Below are 22,288 nucleotides of genomic sequence, written 5' to 3' on the forward strand. Positions count from 1 at the left end.
GATCCGTTTTTTCTCGTTTGTAAAGCTGTCTGGTGTGAAATGATTCGCGTAACGTTAAACATGAAAGCATGGACGATCGTGGGGAATCCCCGTGAGGGAATCCCCGCGTCAATCCTTTGGGCATATCGCTTCAAAAACAAAACTCAGCCACTGCATCTTCAACGGCTCAGATTTAGGAACATCCAAATGACTGCTGTGTTCCTTATTACATCTAAGAACAGAACACCACAATCGCTTAGACGCCATTCTACTCCAGCATATCAACAATGGCGGACTACTATGACGACGACGGCTGTCACAGCTCGCTCAGGGCGGGTCTTGTGTTGAAACACGGCTGTCAATCACAATCGCGGGAGGGGCGTACGATCTTATGACGTCACAATATCGAACGGCTTGATTTCATAGATGGTCAAACATATATGGAGATTAAAACAAAACCACTGGATGGATTTTAATCATGATAGGATGGTTGTGTACAGGCACTGCCAACAGACATTTCAGTGCAATCAACTTGTAAAAGTGCATGTACCATTATATGACCCCTTTAAGGGGAAAAGGACCTGGACAAGAGCCACAATGTATGAAAGTAGGGCTCCAGACTGCGACCAAATGGGCGACAAGGTCGCACTGGTGTGACCACCACGTTGTCCAATTGATAAGAGCTGCAACTTCTGTAACATGCGAGAAAAATCAAACGGCAAACGAAACGAAAGTGAAACGAAACCGCGGAACGTTGAGCGCGAGCTCTGAACATGAAATGGCGCGAGCTCAGAACAGGTTTACTCGGGGGCCGATCTCATTTACGCGACACTGTTATGACACAGCGCTGGGAGATCCAGTGAGAAAGCATTTGAATTCACCACAGATTGAATTAATTACATCGTAGCGAGATCTAATTGGAAGCATTCAAATTTGGCGCAGAATTCTGTTATAAACCACACATGTCAGATCAAACAGTGCTGACGTGGAAATCAGGACAACTTTAAAAGCTTCCACCCACTTCGGAAAAGACAAAGCGAATTACAAACTCTATTGCAACATTTATTGCCAAATCACTTCCATTAGTTTAATTAATAAAATATATTGGAAATAAATTCATTATGGATCATTACAAATACTTTGCTTTAAAAAGTAGCCTACCAAGTAGCCTAGCCTAGTCACAGTGAGAAAAAAGAAAATCTGTATAAAAAAAGAAAATCTGTATAAAAAAAGATGCATCGATAATCGTTTTATCATCGCATCGCAGCACTCTGAATCGAATCGAATCGTGAGGTGCCTAGAGAATCCCACCTCTAGTTTTTTCTATATTTGATGGGAGAATTGTTGTAAACAATTTCCTACGCGCATGCGCTCTCATAACCCAGACAGAGAGGCGCCATACAAGCTTTTCAGTGTTAGGATCTATGGTTAGGATACAGCTGTGTAGTGCAGAAGTTATAGCCTGCCTTACATTTGCTCTCATTTTTTTTTTTTTTTTTTTTTTAAATAATGTTTATGTTTAATCATTAATCTTATTTTATTGTGCTGTATTATTGCTCATATGTTTAATTGTTGTAATTTATCACTATTATAATGTCTCTAATTGGACAGTGTTTGGTGGGTCAGCACCCTGAGCCGGCAACTTGTGTTTTATAGTGAAGTGCTAATAGCATTTTTTCACAAAGTGCTGCACAACAGAGCTTTACTGTTAAAATTAAAATATGGAAGAAAAATTGTGATTGTTCCTTAAAAAATTGAGTTTTAATAATAATTTATTATAATTATTAGTGTGAGTATTATTATGATTACATTGAGACATTGCAAAATTCTACTGTAAAACAGTAATACATTTCTACCAGCCTCACAAGACACTAAGGACTGGAGCAATGGCGATGCCACTCGTGTCGGCCCACCAGACGCTAAGCTGACTAAAGAAGCTTGCACTTCCTGGCTATGACAGGGTGCTCTTGCCTCCATGACCTATGGGATGACCTAAAACAAAAACAAACAAAAGCAGGGTTATTGTCTATATATCATACTTACATATACATTTTACAAAATCTTTTTCTGATGATCTTAGGTATAGGCTACCTTAAACCAGTCATGGAGAAGGAGCCTGTCAAGATGAATCCTCTTCTCAGGGTCGGGATGCAGACAGGCATTAATCACATGACTGCATTGTGTGTGGAAAGATGGGAGAGACAGGAAAGAGATTTGTAAATTTAGTCAATACTGTGTCATATCCTAAACAGGCTAAAATGAATGAACATGACATGACATGATGTAATTCGTCACTACAGTTTAAGTCCCAAACGACAGCTATAATACATACCACTAAAGGTGTGGTAAGCCGTTTCATACAGCAGGTCCCCGCAGCCGAAATCTATTAGTGTCACGTCCAAGGTTTCCGTGTTCATTAATATGTTCTCCCTTTTTAACATCTCTGTGGAAAACTCCTCGGCTGCAGCAGCTGTTTGCAGCCTCAACCACCACATGGCATGCAATCTCTTCATTGAAGATGCCTCCACAGCTCTGCAAGAAGTCAAGGAGAGTGACGCAGGGCGAGGGCTGCAGCAGGACCATGATATAATGGTTAGGGAGGTCCTGCCAGTCCAGCAACTTAATGATGTGAGGTGTGCTGGGGCCCTTATTGGCAAGGACTTTCAAGCCGATTTCCAGGGGAACGGGTCTGGGATGATCAGTCTAGAAGAAAGACAATTGTTCACAATGGTTAGATGCAGGTGGTTTTCTAAATCAGGATTTAAGACAGTCTTGGACAAATTGTTGTCAATGGCAGTTTTTCTGGTGGAAAATCATTTGTACTCTATGATTAACATTTATATACAATTGAAAACAGACAGCAGATATCACAGAAACTGCAGACTACTTACAATGTTGACATATTCCATGGCTTCCGTTTTTCTGGTAAATGTCAGAGCCACCTGATCAACAAAACATATCATATCACTCAAGTCATTAATCCTCAACAGACATGTAGCCTATTGTAAAGTTCTGTAAATTTAAGAACCAATTATGAATTTGAAACCATGTTGAGTATGTTTGATCAGTCTGACACTTTAAACAGGTCAAGTGCTCTAAATGTATAGCCTATTAGACAAAACAATCAAATATCTTCTACGATCAAATATCTTGTACTATTTTAGGTTGCTGCAAATATTTAAATTTAATGAATTAAAATGACTACATCAATGCCAGCTACATGCCGGTAGGATGTATTTTAATTTTAATACACACACATCTATTTATATAAACATACCGGAAGGTCGTCCATGACACGAACTCTGGCATAGACGGCACCAAATCCTCCTTCCCCCAGTTGATCGCCGGTGTCGTACTTTGAGCAGTCTATTAAAAAATGAATAAAACTGTGGTTGAGATACAACTTAAAGCAGTTGCAGATATTTCTGCAGTGTTACATGCTATTCTCAGTCTAAATCTATTTAACATTTCATATAATTATAGACGAGTAGTTTCAATGGCCTCCATATTAACTGAGTGACTATATGGAATATTTGTACTTTAAAAAAAATCATGTGTCACACTGGAGGACTATTATATATATTGTATCTTGTATATTGTAAAAAAAAAAAAAAAAAAAAAAAGAAAGAAGAAAAGAAACAAAACTATACTGAATGTTACCGTAACATCACCTACAAATACATGTTTTCTTTATACATAAATATGTAGCACTAAAGAAATAGGCCTAGGCTACTAATAATATCTGTGTCCAGTAGCCATATCGAAAATGTCTGTATGGTTTGGGTTTATGACAAACTCACCCTCCATGATCGTGCCCACGTCATTGTCCTGTTGTTCTGTTTGAGGGGACTCAATCTCACCCTCAGACAGGATAACTGGATCTTGGACTCAAGGTTGATGGAGCTCCTGGATCTGCTGGTCCTCAGAAGAGGCGAGGGCGTCAGGGCTGCTGTCAGGAAGTTCCTCCTGATGATCACAGTCCTCTACAGTACATGTGATGTTCTCTAGAGAAATTTCATCTAAACAGAGGAATTCAAATCATAATAAATAGTCTCCAAGCCAACATGTAATAACAGTAGGGGGCAGTGTTTTTTTCATCAAAATTTTTTTTTTATTTTTTAAAAGGCTAATTGCAATGCACTTACATAAACTTAATATATTGTAAATATGTGTGAATAAATTGAAAAAGTGCCAAATAAGTATTGTTAAAGGGAAGATAAAAAGTCTGGGTGGGATACTAACCCAAAACAGAAAGATTTCAACATTAGACAAAAATAAAAAGGCTAATAGGCTATATTTTGTATTATTATTAAAACATTTTTTTTTAAATTATTATTCGTTGTTCTAAACCTATCCTAAGGTCTATTGATAAAGTGCTTCTTTTTTTTTTGTCTACAGAGCTCCAATATATACAAAAGAAAGGGTGATGTGATTTACCATCGGGTGATGTGATTTACCATCAGTTGACCTAGAAGGTCACTTTCACTTTCTTCACTTTCTCACCCTTTCCAGCTCTAGTGCGAGGGAAATGGAAGCAGAACAGCCTCCTCCAAAACTTCCTTGTCTTCCTCACCCCCCTCTCTCTCTCTCCTCAGCAATACCAGCACGGCTCAGTCTCATCAAGCGGACGAGGATTTGTCGTGTTGGCGGCGGTTTGCAGTGGTGTACTTGGATGTGAATTGTACACACACACACACTTGCTACTTGCCGCTTTCTACCCACGAGAAACTCGCTGACCCATGATAACAAAAGTACAAAGCTCGCTAATTCTCTCCAAACTACTACAAAAGTCATATGGGAATTTTCACACCATTAGATGCAAAACTGTCGTGATGTCATATGGGCTCGTGTAGCGCAGCGCTGGATCTAATGTTGTTATTTGAACGTAGCCTATCATTCATATCTAATGATACAAGTAAATTACACAAATTACTTAAGAAATGTATGGTTAAATAAATAAATACTAAATAATATTATGAATGTAGCCTACTCGTTTTGATTGTTAAATATAATAATCTTTTTCTTTTAATAAAACAGCATATCTGTACAAAATCTATAATACCAATACTGAATTATTTGACGAGAGAAATACTGACCCACAAACACATACACACAAACACACACAAATCACCACAGAAGTGTGAAATAAAGTGCAGGTTTTTTTTTTTAATCCTAATATAATACAGAGTTGTCTGTATGGTTCTTTACCGTGACCAGCAGAGTATCAACAAACAATCATTAAAAAAAAATTGTGGTGAAAATTGCAGAATATTAAAACCACACAAGCAAAATGTCCCTGGAACAACACTAAAAAAATAGTTTGAAAGTTCAGTTTGAACAAAATATATTATTATGTACAAATATAACAATTTCAGCGCATAAACATGTTACAGAGTCAGACTCTGTTAAAACCTTTTCGCAATAAGTTGTCAGTAGGAATATTCTAAACTGACCTGATTCTAAAAGGAAAACAAAAACATTTACAATCTAGGAACAGACAGGTCAGTATGTATCTTTACTGAGAATAAGCAATTCCAGAAACAAAGCAAAGAGATCGCCACTGTTCATTGCTAACTTATTGTCCTTATAGTCCAATTTTGGCCAGTGAAATCCAGAAATCATAGATGTATAGAAGCCACAGACCAAAGAACAGCATTCTGGCAAAACAGCTCAGATACAACCTCCAGCATACCTCAATGGATGAAGTCACAGCACATTGTCAACTATTTACCAGCCGTAAATAGGCTAATAGGCTAAATATCACGGCTAATACCAAGCTTAGCTGCTATGTTAAATCACAGAAGAAGGGTTTTGAAAACCCATCCTGTCTTCACTACTGCTGCAGTGAAGTAGAAATGCACTGTTAATGTCTAATGATGAAGTCCTACAGTATGTGACGTGTACATTCTATATCTCCATCCATGCTCATCTTCATTTCACCTGTAGTCTGAGGAAATGCCATTTTTATGATGCCATATTACAGAATTGAAACATTAACAACTTTATTCTATGAAAACTCTCACAAAACATCCCTGCAGCTACATTTCTGTATTTAATAAAATATTTTCTTTTAAAATATTTCTGAGTATTATATACCTTTATAAACAAACATTTTAATAAATATATTTGTTTTTTCCTCTTTAAATAAAACAATTTAAAAATGAAAGAAAAACTTTTCATTTACAGCAGTGCAGCGAACCGTTCAAGGTAGACGGTCAAGCCTTATGGTAGCCATTTTTGGGTTTTTTCAAGGGCTCAAAGTTCTCATAAATAGTGAGTGCAGCTGTGTTTTGGTAGATCAAATCTACATTGTTTCCAGTCCGAGACTTGATGATGTCCATGGAGCACTGGTTAAGAAACACATATTGATCCTGCAAAAGTAGAGAATGTAAAGTCCTGCACTGTTAGAGAATAAGATCCCGATTATGGCTTACAAAACAGTTATTGAAATTTCATATTTGATGATTATTTGTTAAAGATATATCCACACTATTTTTCAACAAGGAGGTAAGCTATTTTCTGTGTAATAATCAATTAAAATAATACAAGTTACAGTCAAGCAGCATAACGGACAGTTTACAGTGTACAGCTATAATAGCTGAAAGCGGATGAGACCGGAAGTCTCAACACATTCAAGTTACAATGGTCGCACCCACGCTCTTCCGTTAAGAATAAGGTAGATAAAAGAACATACAAACAGCGCAGTGAGATGAAAAAAATGTGTTAATGAATGTACCTCTGTTTGCACCATGAGTGGTCTGTGCATGCGTAAATCATGGATGATCCCATATACATCCACTACACCATCCCGCTCGATCTGAAAGATTAACCGATCAATGGCGATGAAGGTTCCCGTCCGGCCCACACCGGCACTGCATTACGAAAACAAAAGGTGTTCAGAAAAATGGCGTTTTCTTTGCGGGAGTATAATAATAAAACAGTGTTGAGTAGACTTGTTTGTATATTTGAGAGTTCAGGAACTGTTCAAGTACCTGCAGTGCACAAGTGTGGGTGAATGTCTCGAGTACTGGTCCATGTGTTCTCGGACCAGGTGTCTGAAGTTGATGAGAAGCTCAGTGGTCTCAGGAACTCCATGGTCTGGCCATGCAGTGAAATGGAAGTGACGAACTGATCGAGACTCTGCTGTTTTCACCTGTCATGACGAGAATCATTTATCCCAAAACATCAATATGCATAATGTTACAATTAAGACATAACACTAAGATATTACAAACATGATACAAATTAAGATAATTGTGACTTCCTAGAAATAAAAAATAATTAAAAAAAACAACACTGACAAAAATGTTTTTGTGTAACACATGGGTCTGTGTAACGTATCATTTAGTGTTACAGTAGCCTGGGTCTATCTGTAATATTAATATAAACTTACATTTTTCACTTCAAAGTCACGTAAAGTCCAGTCCTCCAATGGAATCTCAGAAGTAGTCATCACTGTCAGATTGTTAAAATGTTTTATATCTGCTGGCCAGTATTCCTCACATTTTACCTGAGAGGGACACAACATTGTGGCAACATTTATTTAAGCTCATGAAGTTCAATACTTCAATTAGAAAAAAAATCTGAAAGAGGATATGAACATTGAATATGTAGTGGTCAAGCGATTTAGGCTTTTAAAGATGATGCATGTATGATGAAGACATGTATCCTAATCTGACAATAAAATTGACTGAAAAATGTAAATGAAGGCTCTGGCAGGTGAGATCACAGATAAAGTGAAGCATGAATGTATACTGTACCCGTCCCTGCTCGTTGCATTTGGTGAGCATGACAATAGTTTGCACATTTTTCTCCCAAATCAGCCTCCAAAAGTCATTAACAGTGCAGGGCAGTGGCCCTTGGGCTGCGATAAACTCCTTCTTTGATGTGTAACCCTGGAAATATCACACAGTTAGTATGAAAAATGTGTAAATAGCTAATGTATGTTTTGTAGTTTTTCCTACCGGCATGTAGCTGGCATTGATGTAGTCATCAAATGAGTTGCTGAGCACAGAGAGCTTGACACGAGACGAATCATCTGTAGAGAAGACATGAACCATTATAAATATGTCCAGAACAGACTAGATGTGGAGGGAACTTGGTCTTGTGTTGCTTCATGAAATGAGGTATTTATATAGCACTTTACTATGCACTACTGTACACCCAAAGAGGGAGGGAGGGATGGATGGATGGATGGATGGATGGATGGATGGATGGATGGATGGATGGATGGATGGATGGATGGATGGATGGATGGATGGATGGATGGATGGATGGATGGATGGATGGATGGATGGATGGATGGATGGATGGATGGATGGATGGATGGATGGATGGATGGATGGATGGATGGATGGATGGATGGATGGGAGCCAAGTGAAAGCATGGGTATTATTATTAGGAGGCCATGATTGATAAAGGCCAATAGAGGTAATTTGACCAGGACACCGGAGTTACACCCCTACTCTTTATGAAAGGTGCATGGGATTTTTAAATGACCACAGAGAGTCACAGGTGACCACAGGTGAAGGTAAACACTCGTGAGTGGAGAAGTTCTTACATGGCAGCACATTGTTATAACGATTCTTGGCTTTGTTTTCAGGGGCCAGAGCAACAGTCTTCAGCTGATTTATCCCAACCGGCCTTAGATCCTACAACCACACACACATACATTTATTTAATCAAACATTTATTTTCTGTATCATTTGATTTTACTACATTCACATAAATAATTACACATCTGTCATAAAGCATTTGTTAAAGCAATGAAGAGGAACAAAACACGGTCAAAGCAAACCGATCAGACATTGCTACCAAAAATAATGGAAAATGGAAATCTAGTTGCAATACCAATCATTATTTATTATTAATGCTGATCAGTTGCAAATCTACAAAGAAACCAAAGATAAAATCACCTCAAATTCTTCAACAAATCCACAGAAGGAATCAGCCCTTTGCTTCCTGTAGTAAGCCTCAAAATCCTCCACCTTTATTGGATCACTCCTGTGACACCATTAAATAACATGTGATAAAACGTGATTTAAGCTACATAAAACACCACAGAACACTGCATTTAAACAGCATAATGCAGTATATTATGTGTAAATACAATAATATATGAACTAAATGTTACAGAAAAAATGGCTTATTTTCAATTGCTATTATGAGACATAATTTCACATTCTTTCCCCATCTCAAAAATCCCAGACATGTAGTAAAAATATTCAGTCAAATCATGAATATATGCACAAAAATTAGAGTAAACAAACATGTATGATTACTTACACTTTGTTTCTGTAAGAAAACAAAACAAAAATTAAAAGGTTACATTTTTTCGCATTGATATTTATAACTTTTTCTATTGTTTGTTTCCAGTATGTATTATGTTGTTTTGAGGAGACCAGTATACTGACCTTATAGAGTGGATAGGAACACTAACAGAATCATCTTTTCTTTGCTTCCTGAGATATTGAGAGCATAAATATGATTATCTAGTTGCCACTGTCCATTAATACATAAAAACAGACTTGAGGAACACTGTAATCTAGCATTACTGTGGGGGCACATGCTAAGGTAATCTTAAAGGGATAGTTCGTCCAAAAATAAAAATTCTATCATCATTTATTCACGCTTAATTGTTCCAAACCTGTATGAATTTTTTCTTCAACTGAACACACACACACACACACAAAAGATATTTTGAAGAATATGGGTAACCAAACAGTTGATGGAACCCATTGACCCTGTTAAGTTTTGGGCCCATCAACTGTTTAGTTGTTGACATTCTTCAAAATATCTTCTTTTGTGTTAGCAGAAGAAAGAAATTCATACAGGTTTGGAACAACTTGAGGGTGAGTAAATAATGACAGATTTTGGGTTGAACTATTCCTTTAAATCCTTCAAAACTATCATATCAAACACAAACTCTAAATCAAACCATTAAAACACTCCAAACATCAAGAATCATGTATGAGATCTGTAAAATGTCTTACCGTCTACAAACCACAACCCCAATGATGATTACAACAAGAACAAAAGCTACACCGGCTCCTGCAGCTGCTCCTCGAATTACCACTGAAAGATGGAGAGTGACAAAACAATTCAGTCAAGTCAACAAAAATAAAACTGCATGGAATTGATCAAATTTGATATCATTTATATATACACTGTGGCTCTAGAGTTGCAGATGGAAAGATTTGATGACTATCCAAAATATCACATATTCCACACAAAGGCCAAGTCCACTCATTAGACAGGGTAAGTAACAAATCATTTGGGAGCACATTCATTGGCACAGTTCTTGTTACAAAGTAAATAAAAAATAAAAAAAATAAATTGGAAAAAAATAAGTGTTGTTATTCGTAACAATGCAAGATTTTTTTTAAATCTAAAAATATGTGACCACAAAATTCTGGGAACCCCAGCTGTAATCTCATCTAAATGTTTGTCCTTAATGGAAATGTGTTTGTTATATACACATCAATTAGGAGGGATGTGTTACTGTGAAAATGCAGGTGCAATGAAGTAAGTGCTTTATATATTGACAGAAAGTCTCCCAGTAGTTACCTGGGTTCTCTGGCAGAGTGATGGGCCTAAACTCAGATATGGAGTAGTACGAATTAGACACATCCACTAAACTGTTATTTAACTCCAGATGTGTGAAAGTGATGACAGCAACACTGCAAGAAAGCCAAACACATGACAACATTATGCAGAAGACATAACAACGTTATGTGATTCATCTCAGTAGTCCGGCATCAGGTTTAGTTTAGTGATGGAAATATCCGTAACACTGTTATAATGGGTTTTAATCTATGCAGCACTGAAGTTAATGCAAAGTATGGGAAGTGTATTGATTTACTTGTAACTGCCTTTGGCATTTAGTTCTCCATTTTTGTAACTATTCCACATAGTTTCATCTCCAATTATGATTGTTTGGTCCTGCACACTTCTAGACCCTGATGTTGTTTTGACAACAGCCAGGAATGTATTGCACCGCTTTGCTTTCCAGTCCTCATACGTGTTCAACAGGCATCGATACAACTTCTTAGTCTTGTCCCAGCAGTCTGCAGGAGGCAAAACTCATATTTAGTGCACCAAAGACACAATGATTACAATCCAACTCTTCTTTTTTTAATATACTTTTATATTATTATTATTATTATATATTATATTATATTATACATCTCTACACTTACTATTACTATTCTTTTTAGTATTAAGACACATAAAAGTCTCAAGTTTATTAGACATACCATCTGTGCCGGAGGAGACAAGCACACCATAATAGAACACAGAACCATTCGTGTCATTAAAGATGTCTTGATGAAGAATCAAAGTAAACTTGTTATATTGTAGCTCAGGTACACTCACTGCTGTCACTAAAGGTACAACAGGTCCTACAAACACAGAAAAATAAGAAATATGTGATTTGCACTCATATCCGTTTCGTATTTTGTTTTTATATATAACTCTTCTTACTTGTGAAGCCGGTCATACAGGAGATCTCCTTCACTGTGCTATTCTTCCCACAGCCGAGTGTCCAGAGCTTGGCACTGTACCGTTTGTTGTACTTGAGTCCAGTGAAGTTGTAGTTTAGATTGGTGGTTAGATTGTTCTCTAACTCTTCAGAATCGGAAACCAGCTTGATTTTAAAGCCCAGGTTTCCACCGGGAGGACGGCTCCATGAGAGGGTGAGCATTGGTAAGGTTAAATTAGGACCCGTACAGGTCACATTGCCCACTGGTGCTGCATCTGTACACAGCAAAACACACCAAAGACAATGCTACTTTACCTTTTTTGAATTAAGACATTCAGAACAACGTCTAATGAACTTCACCAGACTAAAAAGTTTAAAAAATACTTAAAATAAGTAATCAAGAAAGTGGACATGTTTGTGCAAGCTAGAAAACTACACATACAGCACAAGATAACTCGATGCTGAATGCTGCAAATTGCATGGTCTAAGTTCCTGAGAACAGTATATATATATATACAGAATATAACAGTTTATAGTGTTTGTACTAACCTGTGCATGCTTGCAGCCACACAGCTTCTCCCTCTGTGTTGTCAGAAGTGCTGCTCTGGACACTGATGTTATAGAGTGTTGAAGGCATCAGACTGTCTATAGTCATGCGGTCTGAACTGGTTGTATAGCTCTTTTCCTTGTCACTATACACTCTCACGACATAATTTGGGACCCCTTCCACTCTTACCCAAACTACAGTGATGGCATTTGTTTTTGTGGAATGAACTTGTAGGTTTTGAACAGGATTAGGCTCTGAAAACAGATGCAGAGAGTAGGATGAGGACTTTAGGAGATCTCAATGCACATTTTCATGTTAGTTTTATGTAAATGGAAACTCTGTCTAAAAGGCACAGTTCACCCAAAATTTTTACTATGTCAGTATTTACTCACCCTCACATTGTTTCAAGCCTGCTTGACTGTCTTACTTATGTGAAAAGTAGAAGGTGACTTTTTTCTGTTTTTTAAAAATATATTTTAATAAGTAATTTATTGCTGTGACGGCCAGTCTTCAGTGACACATGATCCTTTAGAAATCATTCTAATATTCTGACTTGACGCTCAATAAACATTTATTATTTTCACAAATGTTGAAAACAGTTGTGCTGCTTTTCAAAAGTAGAGCATTTATATGAAGTAGAAATCTTTAAGTCTTAAAATCTTTGTCTTTAATGTCACTTTTGTTCATTTAATGTGTCCTAATGTGAATGTTGTTGAATTAATTTCTTTAAAAACAAATCTTATTGATCCCAAAATGTTGTGTATATCTTGGAATGTTATTTAAATGTAACATGATTTTGTTTTTATAATTTTCCATACAACTAAGTGCTGAACTTACTGGTGGTTACATTGTAGATGACAGATTCACTGCTGAAATTCATTGGCCCTACAGTAGCCACAGAAATAGTATAGGATGTTCCAGATTGCAAGCCATCCAAAAGGAAAGTGTAATTAGGCGTGAGATAATGGCCGTTGTAATTGCTGGACCAGTAGGTCAGGTTGTAGGTGAAGCTGCCAGCTGTCATGTCCTGAGCTTCAGCCCATTGAAACAACAAAGAATGATTGCTCTTTAACAAATCCTTAATCTCTCCCGGTCTGTTTGGATCTGCAACATACACAATCATAATCTACAAACACTGCAGTCCAATATGCTTATTTATAAAGGTCTGCCACATGAATTCCTGACTATGGTTTGGGGTTGAATACTCACAAGTTGCCATTTCTACTGGATACGATGTTTCCTGGAAGACTGCATTGACAGTCGTGAGTGTGACTTTGAATACAGTTGCTGCTTTTAGTTGAGAGAAGGTGTGATTGTTTTCAGTGCTATTGAGAACTGTAGAGTTGCTCCATCCATTACTGCTGATGTTCAGAATGTACTGGTCCAGGCCACCAACAGGATGATCCCACATCACCAAGACTGAGTGATTAGAGCCTTCATTATATAGTTTGGGAATCACTGTAGAGGGCCCTGTGGAGAGAAAGAGAGAGAATGAGGAAGTAAAGTGTCCCTTCAAGAGCAATAATTACCCAGATTGTCTGGATCAAAGGGAGTATTTGTGTTTGATTCTCCTTGTTGGAGTGTGTGTGGGAGTACATACTTGTGAGGGCAGAGATGTTCTTTGGTTCTCCCAGAATGCCACGGGCCAAACTATATACACTGAACTGGCACATGGTGCCAGGCTGCAAGTCTTGTACTGTGATACTTTCAGAGGAAGTAGACAAGTTCCTACTGTTTTCTGTACAGTTGGACACTAATACTTGGTAGGAAAACCCACTGCGGTACTCCATAGGACGGGACCAGTTCAGGCTCATGGCAGAAACATTCAGAACATTGAATCCCACATTGGAAACCGGAAACGGCTCTGGAAAGCAAATAACAACTGACTGTCGCACAGATGTGATAGCATGATATGTGGCAAGAATGTACTCAGTACTGTGTTGTCATGCAGTGTAGTTACTTACTACTGCAGGCTGTTATAAACTGGGGATCAGACTTGGTGCCGTCTGCCGTCTGAGTGATAATGCTGATGTTGTATTGACTAGCCGACTGCAGTGACAGTAGCTGCACTGTGGTGTTACTCACAGTCTTCTGGTCAAATGTGCCATTGGGGTGTGTGAAGTTGAGCAGGTAGGAGTAACCGGATTGCTGAACATCATTCTGCTGCCAGCTCAGAGTTATACTGGTCTCATTGAATCCATTCACTCTCAAATCACTTACAGAAGTAGGATCTGAAAATCATTGAGAAAAACACACACACACTTATCTTTCAGCAATGTACGGCTCAAAAATGGGCTGTTCAGGGCCAAGGGTCCTATTCTAGCCATCAATGAAGTATACAATGACCACATATATATATATACACAGGACTTGGCACTGACACATGCCAACCCGCCAAATGCAGGTGAATTTCAGCAGAGGCGTGTAATGAAGTCACTCCTACTAGCCACTTTGCCGGGTTGAATTTTATAATATCTGAATGAAACGCTTCCAATACTCATTTTCCGCAGAATAGAATGATACCAGCTGCGCTTTCTCACCTGCTCATCTCTCCGACAGCGAGTTGACACACAAACCCGCTTCCCCTCATGCACTCGTTTCATTTGCTACTGATGAATATTGTTGGTGTTACAGGGCTTCAATTTCGGCGTGGGATTGCGCATCATTTTACTCATTCCCGCAGATGCTGTGCTCACACTCAAATGGCGTGCACATAAAGCTATCTCTCAGTACTAAATTGAGGGCTTTTTTTGCTGCTTATTACGCTTAATCAGTCAAATACACACAAAATAACGCCAAAATGCCATTCTTGGTGAGTATTTACATAAACACTGTCAGTTATGGTTTAAGTGAACATAAACTGTTAAGAAAGAAAACACAAGTAACACTATAACGGATCAGTGCGTCAGGTCTTAAATTGACAGCAAACTAATACAATATAATACAATATAATATAATATAATGCTGTGTGTCCACCAAAGCGTTTTTAGCCAGCTGAAAATGTTAGACACTCTGCTGAAAACGCCTAGCTGTGGGCGGTTGAGTGCGTTTTGGCAGAAGAGCGGGGTTTTTTTCAGTTGAGACGCTTTTCTATGATACGTATCCGCGGAAGTGTTATCTCATTTCACAGATAGTTTGTTTCTGTGTTGTTTCCATATAAAAATGTCGATACAATGTAAAGTATTTGCTCTAGCTCTTGTTTTAAATGATTTTGTTCCATTATTCTGCTTGTTGTTGTCATTTGTTGACGTTGAACAAGCAGAATGTGATGGTCGGTGTGGTATTTGTCCCGCGCCTCGTCCACTGTGTTGGACGTCTGGGTAAAAAGTGACAGTGATGAGAGCTGCATTTTACCCAAAGTTGATCATTCTTCGACTCTCGGCAACTGGTAAAAAACTCCGGACACAGGGCCTGAGCCTCTATTTGACACTTTAATTTTCAAAAAATAAACAACTAATGACTGAATTGTAATTTTTGGGTGAACTAGATGTTAAACGTTATCAAATATATAGAAAAATCACATTAATGCAAAGACAAAAAAATAAATTAAAAAAATCATAAATATCTGCATACTACAGCGAGCCGCATTGATATGAAAAAAGAATGAAAAAAAAAAAAAAGCAGGGGAAGGGAACCCTGTAATTATTTATTAATACAAATTTATGTATGACAAATACATTTATGTATGATAAAAACAATGTTGAAAGTTTTTCATATTCTTGTGTCTAAATATATATATTGTCGAAATCAAATTTATAGTGAGAAAGAGTTCAAAGGTGTATGTATTCATTTAAACTTGCGTGATTTATGTGTAAACATGAATAACTATAAATGTGCATTGCTTACTTGTATATGCAGTGAGATTCTGAGGAGAACTCAAATATCCCAGTGCACCAACAGTCCTCACAGTGATGCTGTACTGGACACCTGCACTAAGTCCTGTCAGAGAGCTGTAGTTTTGGCTGCAGTTCATCGAGTTCGTAATGAGTGTGCTGTTGCTGTACTGCAAGAAGTAGTAGTGTGACACTAAGCTCATGTTGAGCGGTCGAGCCCAGCTGATGTACAGAGAGTTTGTGCTCCGCTCTGTCCTTAACGTGTCAGGAGAAGTAGGCACTGAAATGACAACAAAACAGTCACAGATGTGATATACACACAAGCCGAGAGCACCACCTACAGGTCATCACATCACATTATCATATCCATGTCTGTTATAAAAGTTATGAAATCTGTTAATGCTTTTATAAATAGTTGCATTAATTGTAACAAAAATATCTAATGATGACTACCATATTCCCAAAACTAAAAAAAAAGCTGCTGTAAATGTAACCTTGAACTTTAAAACGTCAAACTATTAGGCCTAATAAACACATACAGCACTGTGAAAAAAAGAATTAGGAAACCTGTGAAAAAACTGCACAGTGGTGTGAAAACTTTAATACTCTTTCTTGAAAAGGACATACTCAAGTGCTACTTCCAATGTAATATGCCTGGTTAGAACAGACTAGTCAGCTCTTTGTTTCTAAAAGCAAATATCTTACTTCCTTTTCACACAAAGCTGTTTTGCACTTTGCATACAAATAGCAATACCACAGTGTGCAGTATGAATTGAATGCAAGTAGTGCTTTAAAGGAGAACTCCGGTCAATTTTGACATTGAGCTCATTTTTTTGTACATTTGGAGTGCTGTCAATACAGAGAACAACGACAAAAATCGGTGTTGCCTACACCGTGTTATCCTCTTTTTAAAATTTGCACCCTGTTGACTTCAATGGGGCAAGTTTTAAACCTGCTTTTAGCCTCTTAACATCCTTGATGTGTCATTACAAGTGCACAGGTCATGTGAGTGATTCCTTCGGAGTGAACGCGGGTCAATCTGACTGCAGTAGATGTGAAAGATATGAATAAAAATGATATTTATTTAGCCAGCGCTCATACCTGTATTTACATCCTGTTTTCGGTCAAAGTCCATAGTAATCGATTGTCGAGTTCACGCGCATTGGTTTAGTACCTATGATCATGCGCGTGAACTCGACAATCGACTACTGTGGACTTCAACCGAAAACAGGATGTAAATACAGGTATGAGCGCTGGCTAAATAAATATCATTTTTATTAATATCTTTCACATCTACTGCAGTCAGATTGACCCGCGTTCACTCCGAAGGAATCACTCACATGACCTGTGCACTTGTAATGACACATCAAGGATGTTAAGAGGCTAAAAGCAGGTTTAAAACTTGCCCCATTGAAGTCAACAGGGTGCAAATTTTAAAAAGAGGATAACACGGTGTAGGCAACACCGATTTTTGTTGTTGTTCTCTGTACTGACAGCACTCCAAATTTACAAAAAAATGAGCTCAATGTTCAAATTGACCGGAATTCTCCTTTAAGTGCTTGTACATGAGTAACTCAGTGTTTATTTCAGAATGTGTGAAGGGTCTTACAGGTGGCATTTAACACACTATCGCTGTCCTGTTTTATGGGTCCACTGATGCTTGTCACAATGACCAAGTACAGAGTTCCAGGCAGCAGGTCTGAGAACACCACGTTAGTCTCATTCGTTCGGTTCTCGGCCTTTAAAACAGTTCCGTTTAGCAGGATTTTGACGTTGTAGAGACTCACAATACCAGCAGGCGGTCTCCAATCCACTCTCATACTCTGAGTACTGCCTACTGCAGAAATATTGGACGCTTTCCCAAGAACTGATAACACATAATAAGAGAGGAGGAGAAAGAGGGTTACTAATCAACATGTCCTGTAAAAATGTGTGGAATAAATACATCTTTACATACATCTAGTAGTTTTACTGCCATGTGGTGTGTAGTATAAGAGACGTGTTTGAGAAATGTGTGAATTGTAATACCTGTGAATGCAGAGATGGCTACAGGTTCAGAGATCATGCCGTTTACTACAGTTCGCACAGTAAAGGTGTAGTTGTTCCCGGGGATCAGGTCAGAGACATTCATGGTCTCACTGTTACTCTGTATCCATCGTTCCCCATTTACACTCACATTGTACAGATATAAAGATTGGTTGTTACTCTGATAAGACCAGGACAGGCTCATCGCAGTGGTGCCCAAAGGAGAGGCAGTTAAATTAGTCACTGACAGCGGCTCTGAAAGAAAATGCACACAATTATATTTCTGCACTAGACATATTCATGTGTGTGAATTTGAGTAAGCAAAGACTAAAGACCTTAGAAGCCATACTGAATTTAACATGAATGAAAACAATGCTCTGAGGGGTAGACGTACAGCCTTTACAAATGACATGCAGCGCACTAAATAAAGGTCTTAGATCACATGGAATTGTCACAACTCACAACCTTTAAACTGGTTTCAGGGAGCTTTTGTCTTTTGAAATGGTATTTTGTCAGCTGAACAGCTGACATGTTAAACAACTGTACAATCCTTTGAACACACTGTACTTCTATCCCTCAGTCTCATTTATGCCAAAAAGGATAAAATATGGCGCTAGTCCATTTGGTAGGAAATATGTGCCAATGTTAACATTAACGCATAATGCAAAATGCCCATTCGTTGTCTGAAAACCTCATTAGGACAAGACAACATCATTACACAAGAGTATATTACACATCTACAGTTTAGAGAGCGATGTGTAGTATTTAGACTCACTGGTATTACACTGTATGAACTGTGAGGGTCCAGATATGCTGGCAGCTATTATGAGTGTTCTGATGCTGCAATTATACTGAGTCCCAGGCTGCAACTGAGTAATCTGATAATTGTTGGACGTGGTATTGAGAGTCTGATCGGGTGAAGAGATGCTAATACTATAGGAGAACAGGCTTAAGTTCCCATTAGGGGGAAGCCACGTCAGATTGACTGAATTGGTGCTGACAGCGGAAACCACCAGATTTTGCACTGTATTAGGAACTGTGGAAACACAAACACACTTAAACAACCACACACATAGTAAATATACTGTAAACCTAATTGTGGTGTTCATTTTTAGTTTACACTATCAACAGCTTAAGTTAAATGCAGTGTGCTGTACAGTACCTGTATATGCGATGAGATTTACACCAGAGCTCTTGAGATCTTTTACCCCTATGGTGACTGCAGTGATGTCATACTGACTGCCCGGTAATAAATTTGTGAGCGTCGTGTTTAAAGAGGTGGTTTGAATCGAAGTCAGGTTGACCCCTGAAGAACTGGATCTATACGACACTTCATAGGACACAGTCAATCCATCCATTGATAAGGGTTTCGACCACAGCAAAGAAATTGATACATTAGTCTGACCGCTCACGCTGAGAGCTGCTGGCGGGTTAGGCTCTGAGGGGAAAATATCACACACACACACACACATTATAAATGGACCTGCAGATGTAATAAATGAATTAAGGTTTTGTTTGATGTTCTGGTGACGAGATGGAGAGTGTGTGAAGCTTTTCTGACTCACTAGTGGCAGCCAGCAATATGTTAGAGCTGTTCCTCAGGACTCCACTGATGGAGGTGACAGTGAGGTTGTAAACACGTCCTGCTGTGAGGTTACCGATTACTGTAGAGTTGAAGACAGTGATGGTCTTCAGCTCAGCACCGGACACACTCACCTCATACGAGTCCACATGACCGAGAGGAGCTGCCCAAACCACGGTCAAACTGCTGTTACTGGAATTCAGCACAGTGATATTCTCTACTTGTGCTGGACCTGAACACGGGTAAACAAACCTTCATTAACATACATACACTACCGTTCAAAAGTTTGGGGTCAGTTTAAGAAGAAATGTATATATTTATTCAGGAACAATGCATTAAATTGATCAAAAGTATCAGTTAAGACATTTATAATGTTACAAAATATTTATTTTTTATTATATATTTATTAAGGAATCCTGAAAAAAAAATTCATCATGGTTTTAACATGCATAATAATAATAATAAATATAGCTGCAAGCAGCAATTATCGGGGCCAAGCGCAAGCAGATGACAGTACATGCCAACATGGCTGAAGGTGTCAGACCAACTGCAACAATGAGCAATTAAAGACATTTAGAGAGGATTTTAGGCGAAATGGCTGAAAAATCATAAAAAGTCATTCAGAATATGATTTAATGGATTATTACTTTCGACCAATAGGTGTAGCAGTTACAAAACTGATGTGATGAGGTCAGAGTGAAGTGACAATGACACATACAAAGTTTGGTGTCAATATGTCAAGGCATTGCAGAGATAAAGCCTGAATAGTCCTTTTGGCATCATGCCTCAACTTTGCTGCTGCGGTATACGAAAACGGTTTGACGAATCAACACGAATTCCATAACTTTTTGTCGGCATGGTCTGAAGATGATCTGATTCAATTTTCGTGGAAATAGGAGCAACGGCCTAGGAGGAGTTCGAAAAAGTGACGTCATAGAGTGCAATCGAATTGCCATGAGCTCAGGAATCAGAGGAAAAAATAATTTTGTTTATAGCCCTTGTGGTTCAAAAGTTATTAGCATAAACATGAGTGAAACTTTGGACAGTTGGTGGAGTACATTTCACAGCCATTGGCATCTACACACAAACCTTAGATAGATTTACTCCACAATACAATAGAGACACCTTTAAACCCCCTATTCTCTTCTGCCTACAGTACTTACTTGTGTTTTGAGATATCTCAGCAGCACACCCCCTAGTGCGGTTATCAGAGGCCACCGAGGTGACTTTGAAGGTGTATTTGGTGCCAGGTGCAAGATGTAAGATTTGCATGGAGGTTTGGTTAGTAGTGACCAGGTTTGAATCCCAAGCTACTCTATAATACGGGCTAATGCCATTTAGAAGTATCCAACTCAGGTTCACTGAGCTCACAGTGATGGAGTACACAGACACGTTACTAACAGGGTCTGGGCCTGTAAGTGCAAGAGAGCGGATGTGGGCCTGTGTGAGTGCAAGAAAGTCAACAAGCACACCCAAAAATGAAAATTCTGTCATAATTTACTCTCATGATAAAACAGATGTTTCATACAATGAAAGTGGTTGTGACCAAAGGCTTTCGAGCTTCAAAAAGAAAAAAACTTTTAAATTTCATTTGTGCATTTAATTTCAGGGATGTCACATGCAAGAACCAATCAATTTTGGCATCAGTTATGTCATAACCATCTTCATGCACAATATTTGGAAATGTTTATGCACAAATAAGATGTGAGAGCTGCATCAAAGTTTCCATTGAGTCCTCACACAAAGCTATAATACTGTATCATATTAGAAGACTTGGAACACAGAGCCCCGAGTAATATGGCCCAGGTGAAAAATACGTACTGTTAAATGTATTAAACATGCATTATAGTATATTTGTATTGTATTAAAAACATACTCAAGTACATTTTTAATACATTTAATAGTACTCTTTCTCACCTGGGGGTGCTTTTATGTCCTTTCTAGAACTTGAAAGACTGGTCTTATCAGTCATATAAAGGAAAGTCATTTGAGTTTGGAACAATGTGAGTACATGATGACAGAATTTCCTTTAATCATTCATGTTTTACTCGTATTAAACAAAGCTGCTGCTGTATAAAAATATTAGCGTTATATCTTACAGCTGTCTAAAAATGTATTTTCATTTTATGTTATTGATGCATTTGCGATTGTGATTGGGTGGGACTTACACAGAGTAAAAGATCGATTGGTCAATGATAACTGGCCCGTCTCGTTCAGATATATTGTGGTGGAGTTGAGTTGCGTGATGGAGGCATCTGTTATGCAAGTAGAGAAATATTGAGAGTGTGAGTGAATGAAAGAATGAGACAAAGTGCATGAAAGAGTGATATGGTGAATGTAAACGAGAGTGAAAAAGGCAGAAATATCGTTTTCTTAATAATTCTCCTTTCTGAACAACAGTGACCTCATTGCTCAAAACCACTCAAACCACTAAAAACATTTACACCTTATCAATTGTTATTTAGAAGTAGTAAAGACTTACTGGTGGAGAAGTTTCCACAGCACACTTCTGAGCAGTTGATTTTAAAGAAATATGTGTTTCCAGGCTGCAGTCCAGTCACTATGATGCTATTCGGAGTGTTTGTAATGCTGGCGTTCTGCACACTACAAAGGGAGCCGTATCCTACAAACATAGTGATTTCTGAAGTTGTGGGGTTTATCTTGTATTGGCACAGTGAACCTAAATAAAGACACAAAACCAGTGTACAGTCGGTAAATGTCCCACATTATTTGATGTTGCAAATCAGATTGAGGGGTTTAAGCTTAAAACTTATTGGTCTCATTTATCTAGTCTGTAAAATGATAGCAAAAGAGCTCCTTATTAGAAAAGGACTTTACACAAC

At 38.1% G+C, this 22,288-nt stretch overlaps 1 protein-coding gene across 1 annotated transcript in view; it reads right to left on the reverse strand.

Annotated features, from left to right (window-relative positions):
- Positions 1-4,105: 4,105 nt before the first annotated feature.
- Positions 4,106-22,288, reverse strand: part of ptprja (protein tyrosine phosphatase receptor type Ja) — a 36,632-nt gene continuing 18,449 nt past the window's right edge. Inside the window, exons 3-30 of the mRNA XM_079865207.1 lie at positions 21,928-22,125; positions 21,614-21,700; positions 20,609-20,857; positions 19,429-19,677; positions 19,026-19,301; positions 18,639-18,899; positions 17,867-18,118; positions 17,448-17,705; positions 15,852-16,118; positions 13,970-14,236; positions 13,606-13,869; positions 13,215-13,475; positions 12,843-13,109; positions 12,008-12,259; positions 11,461-11,733; positions 11,235-11,378; positions 10,841-11,045; positions 10,546-10,658; positions 9,972-10,053; positions 9,381-9,440; positions 8,895-8,979; positions 8,540-8,630; positions 7,944-8,017; positions 7,740-7,874; positions 7,373-7,489; positions 6,972-7,132; positions 6,716-6,851; positions 4,106-6,350 (exon numbers count right to left, since the gene is read on the reverse strand). Coding sequence (XP_079721333.1) covers positions 6,195-6,350; positions 6,716-6,851; positions 6,972-7,132; positions 7,373-7,489; positions 7,740-7,874; positions 7,944-8,017; positions 8,540-8,630; positions 8,895-8,979; positions 9,381-9,440; positions 9,972-10,053; positions 10,546-10,658; positions 10,841-11,045; positions 11,235-11,378; positions 11,461-11,733; positions 12,008-12,259; positions 12,843-13,109; positions 13,215-13,475; positions 13,606-13,869; positions 13,970-14,236; positions 15,852-16,118; positions 17,448-17,705; positions 17,867-18,118; positions 18,639-18,899; positions 19,026-19,301; positions 19,429-19,677; positions 20,609-20,857; positions 21,614-21,700; positions 21,928-22,125 — 5,240 coding nt within the window. The 3' untranslated portion in view covers positions 4,106-6,194. The remainder of the gene's footprint in view (positions 6,351-6,715; positions 6,852-6,971; positions 7,133-7,372; positions 7,490-7,739; positions 7,875-7,943; positions 8,018-8,539; positions 8,631-8,894; positions 8,980-9,380; positions 9,441-9,971; positions 10,054-10,545; positions 10,659-10,840; positions 11,046-11,234; positions 11,379-11,460; positions 11,734-12,007; positions 12,260-12,842; positions 13,110-13,214; positions 13,476-13,605; positions 13,870-13,969; positions 14,237-15,851; positions 16,119-17,447; positions 17,706-17,866; positions 18,119-18,638; positions 18,900-19,025; positions 19,302-19,428; positions 19,678-20,608; positions 20,858-21,613; positions 21,701-21,927; positions 22,126-22,288) is intronic.

The sequence above is a fragment of the Squalius cephalus genome (assembly GCF_949319135.1).
Source record: "Squalius cephalus genome assembly, chromosome: 3".
Taxonomy (NCBI): Eukaryota; Metazoa; Chordata; class Actinopteri; order Cypriniformes; family Leuciscidae; genus Squalius; species Squalius cephalus.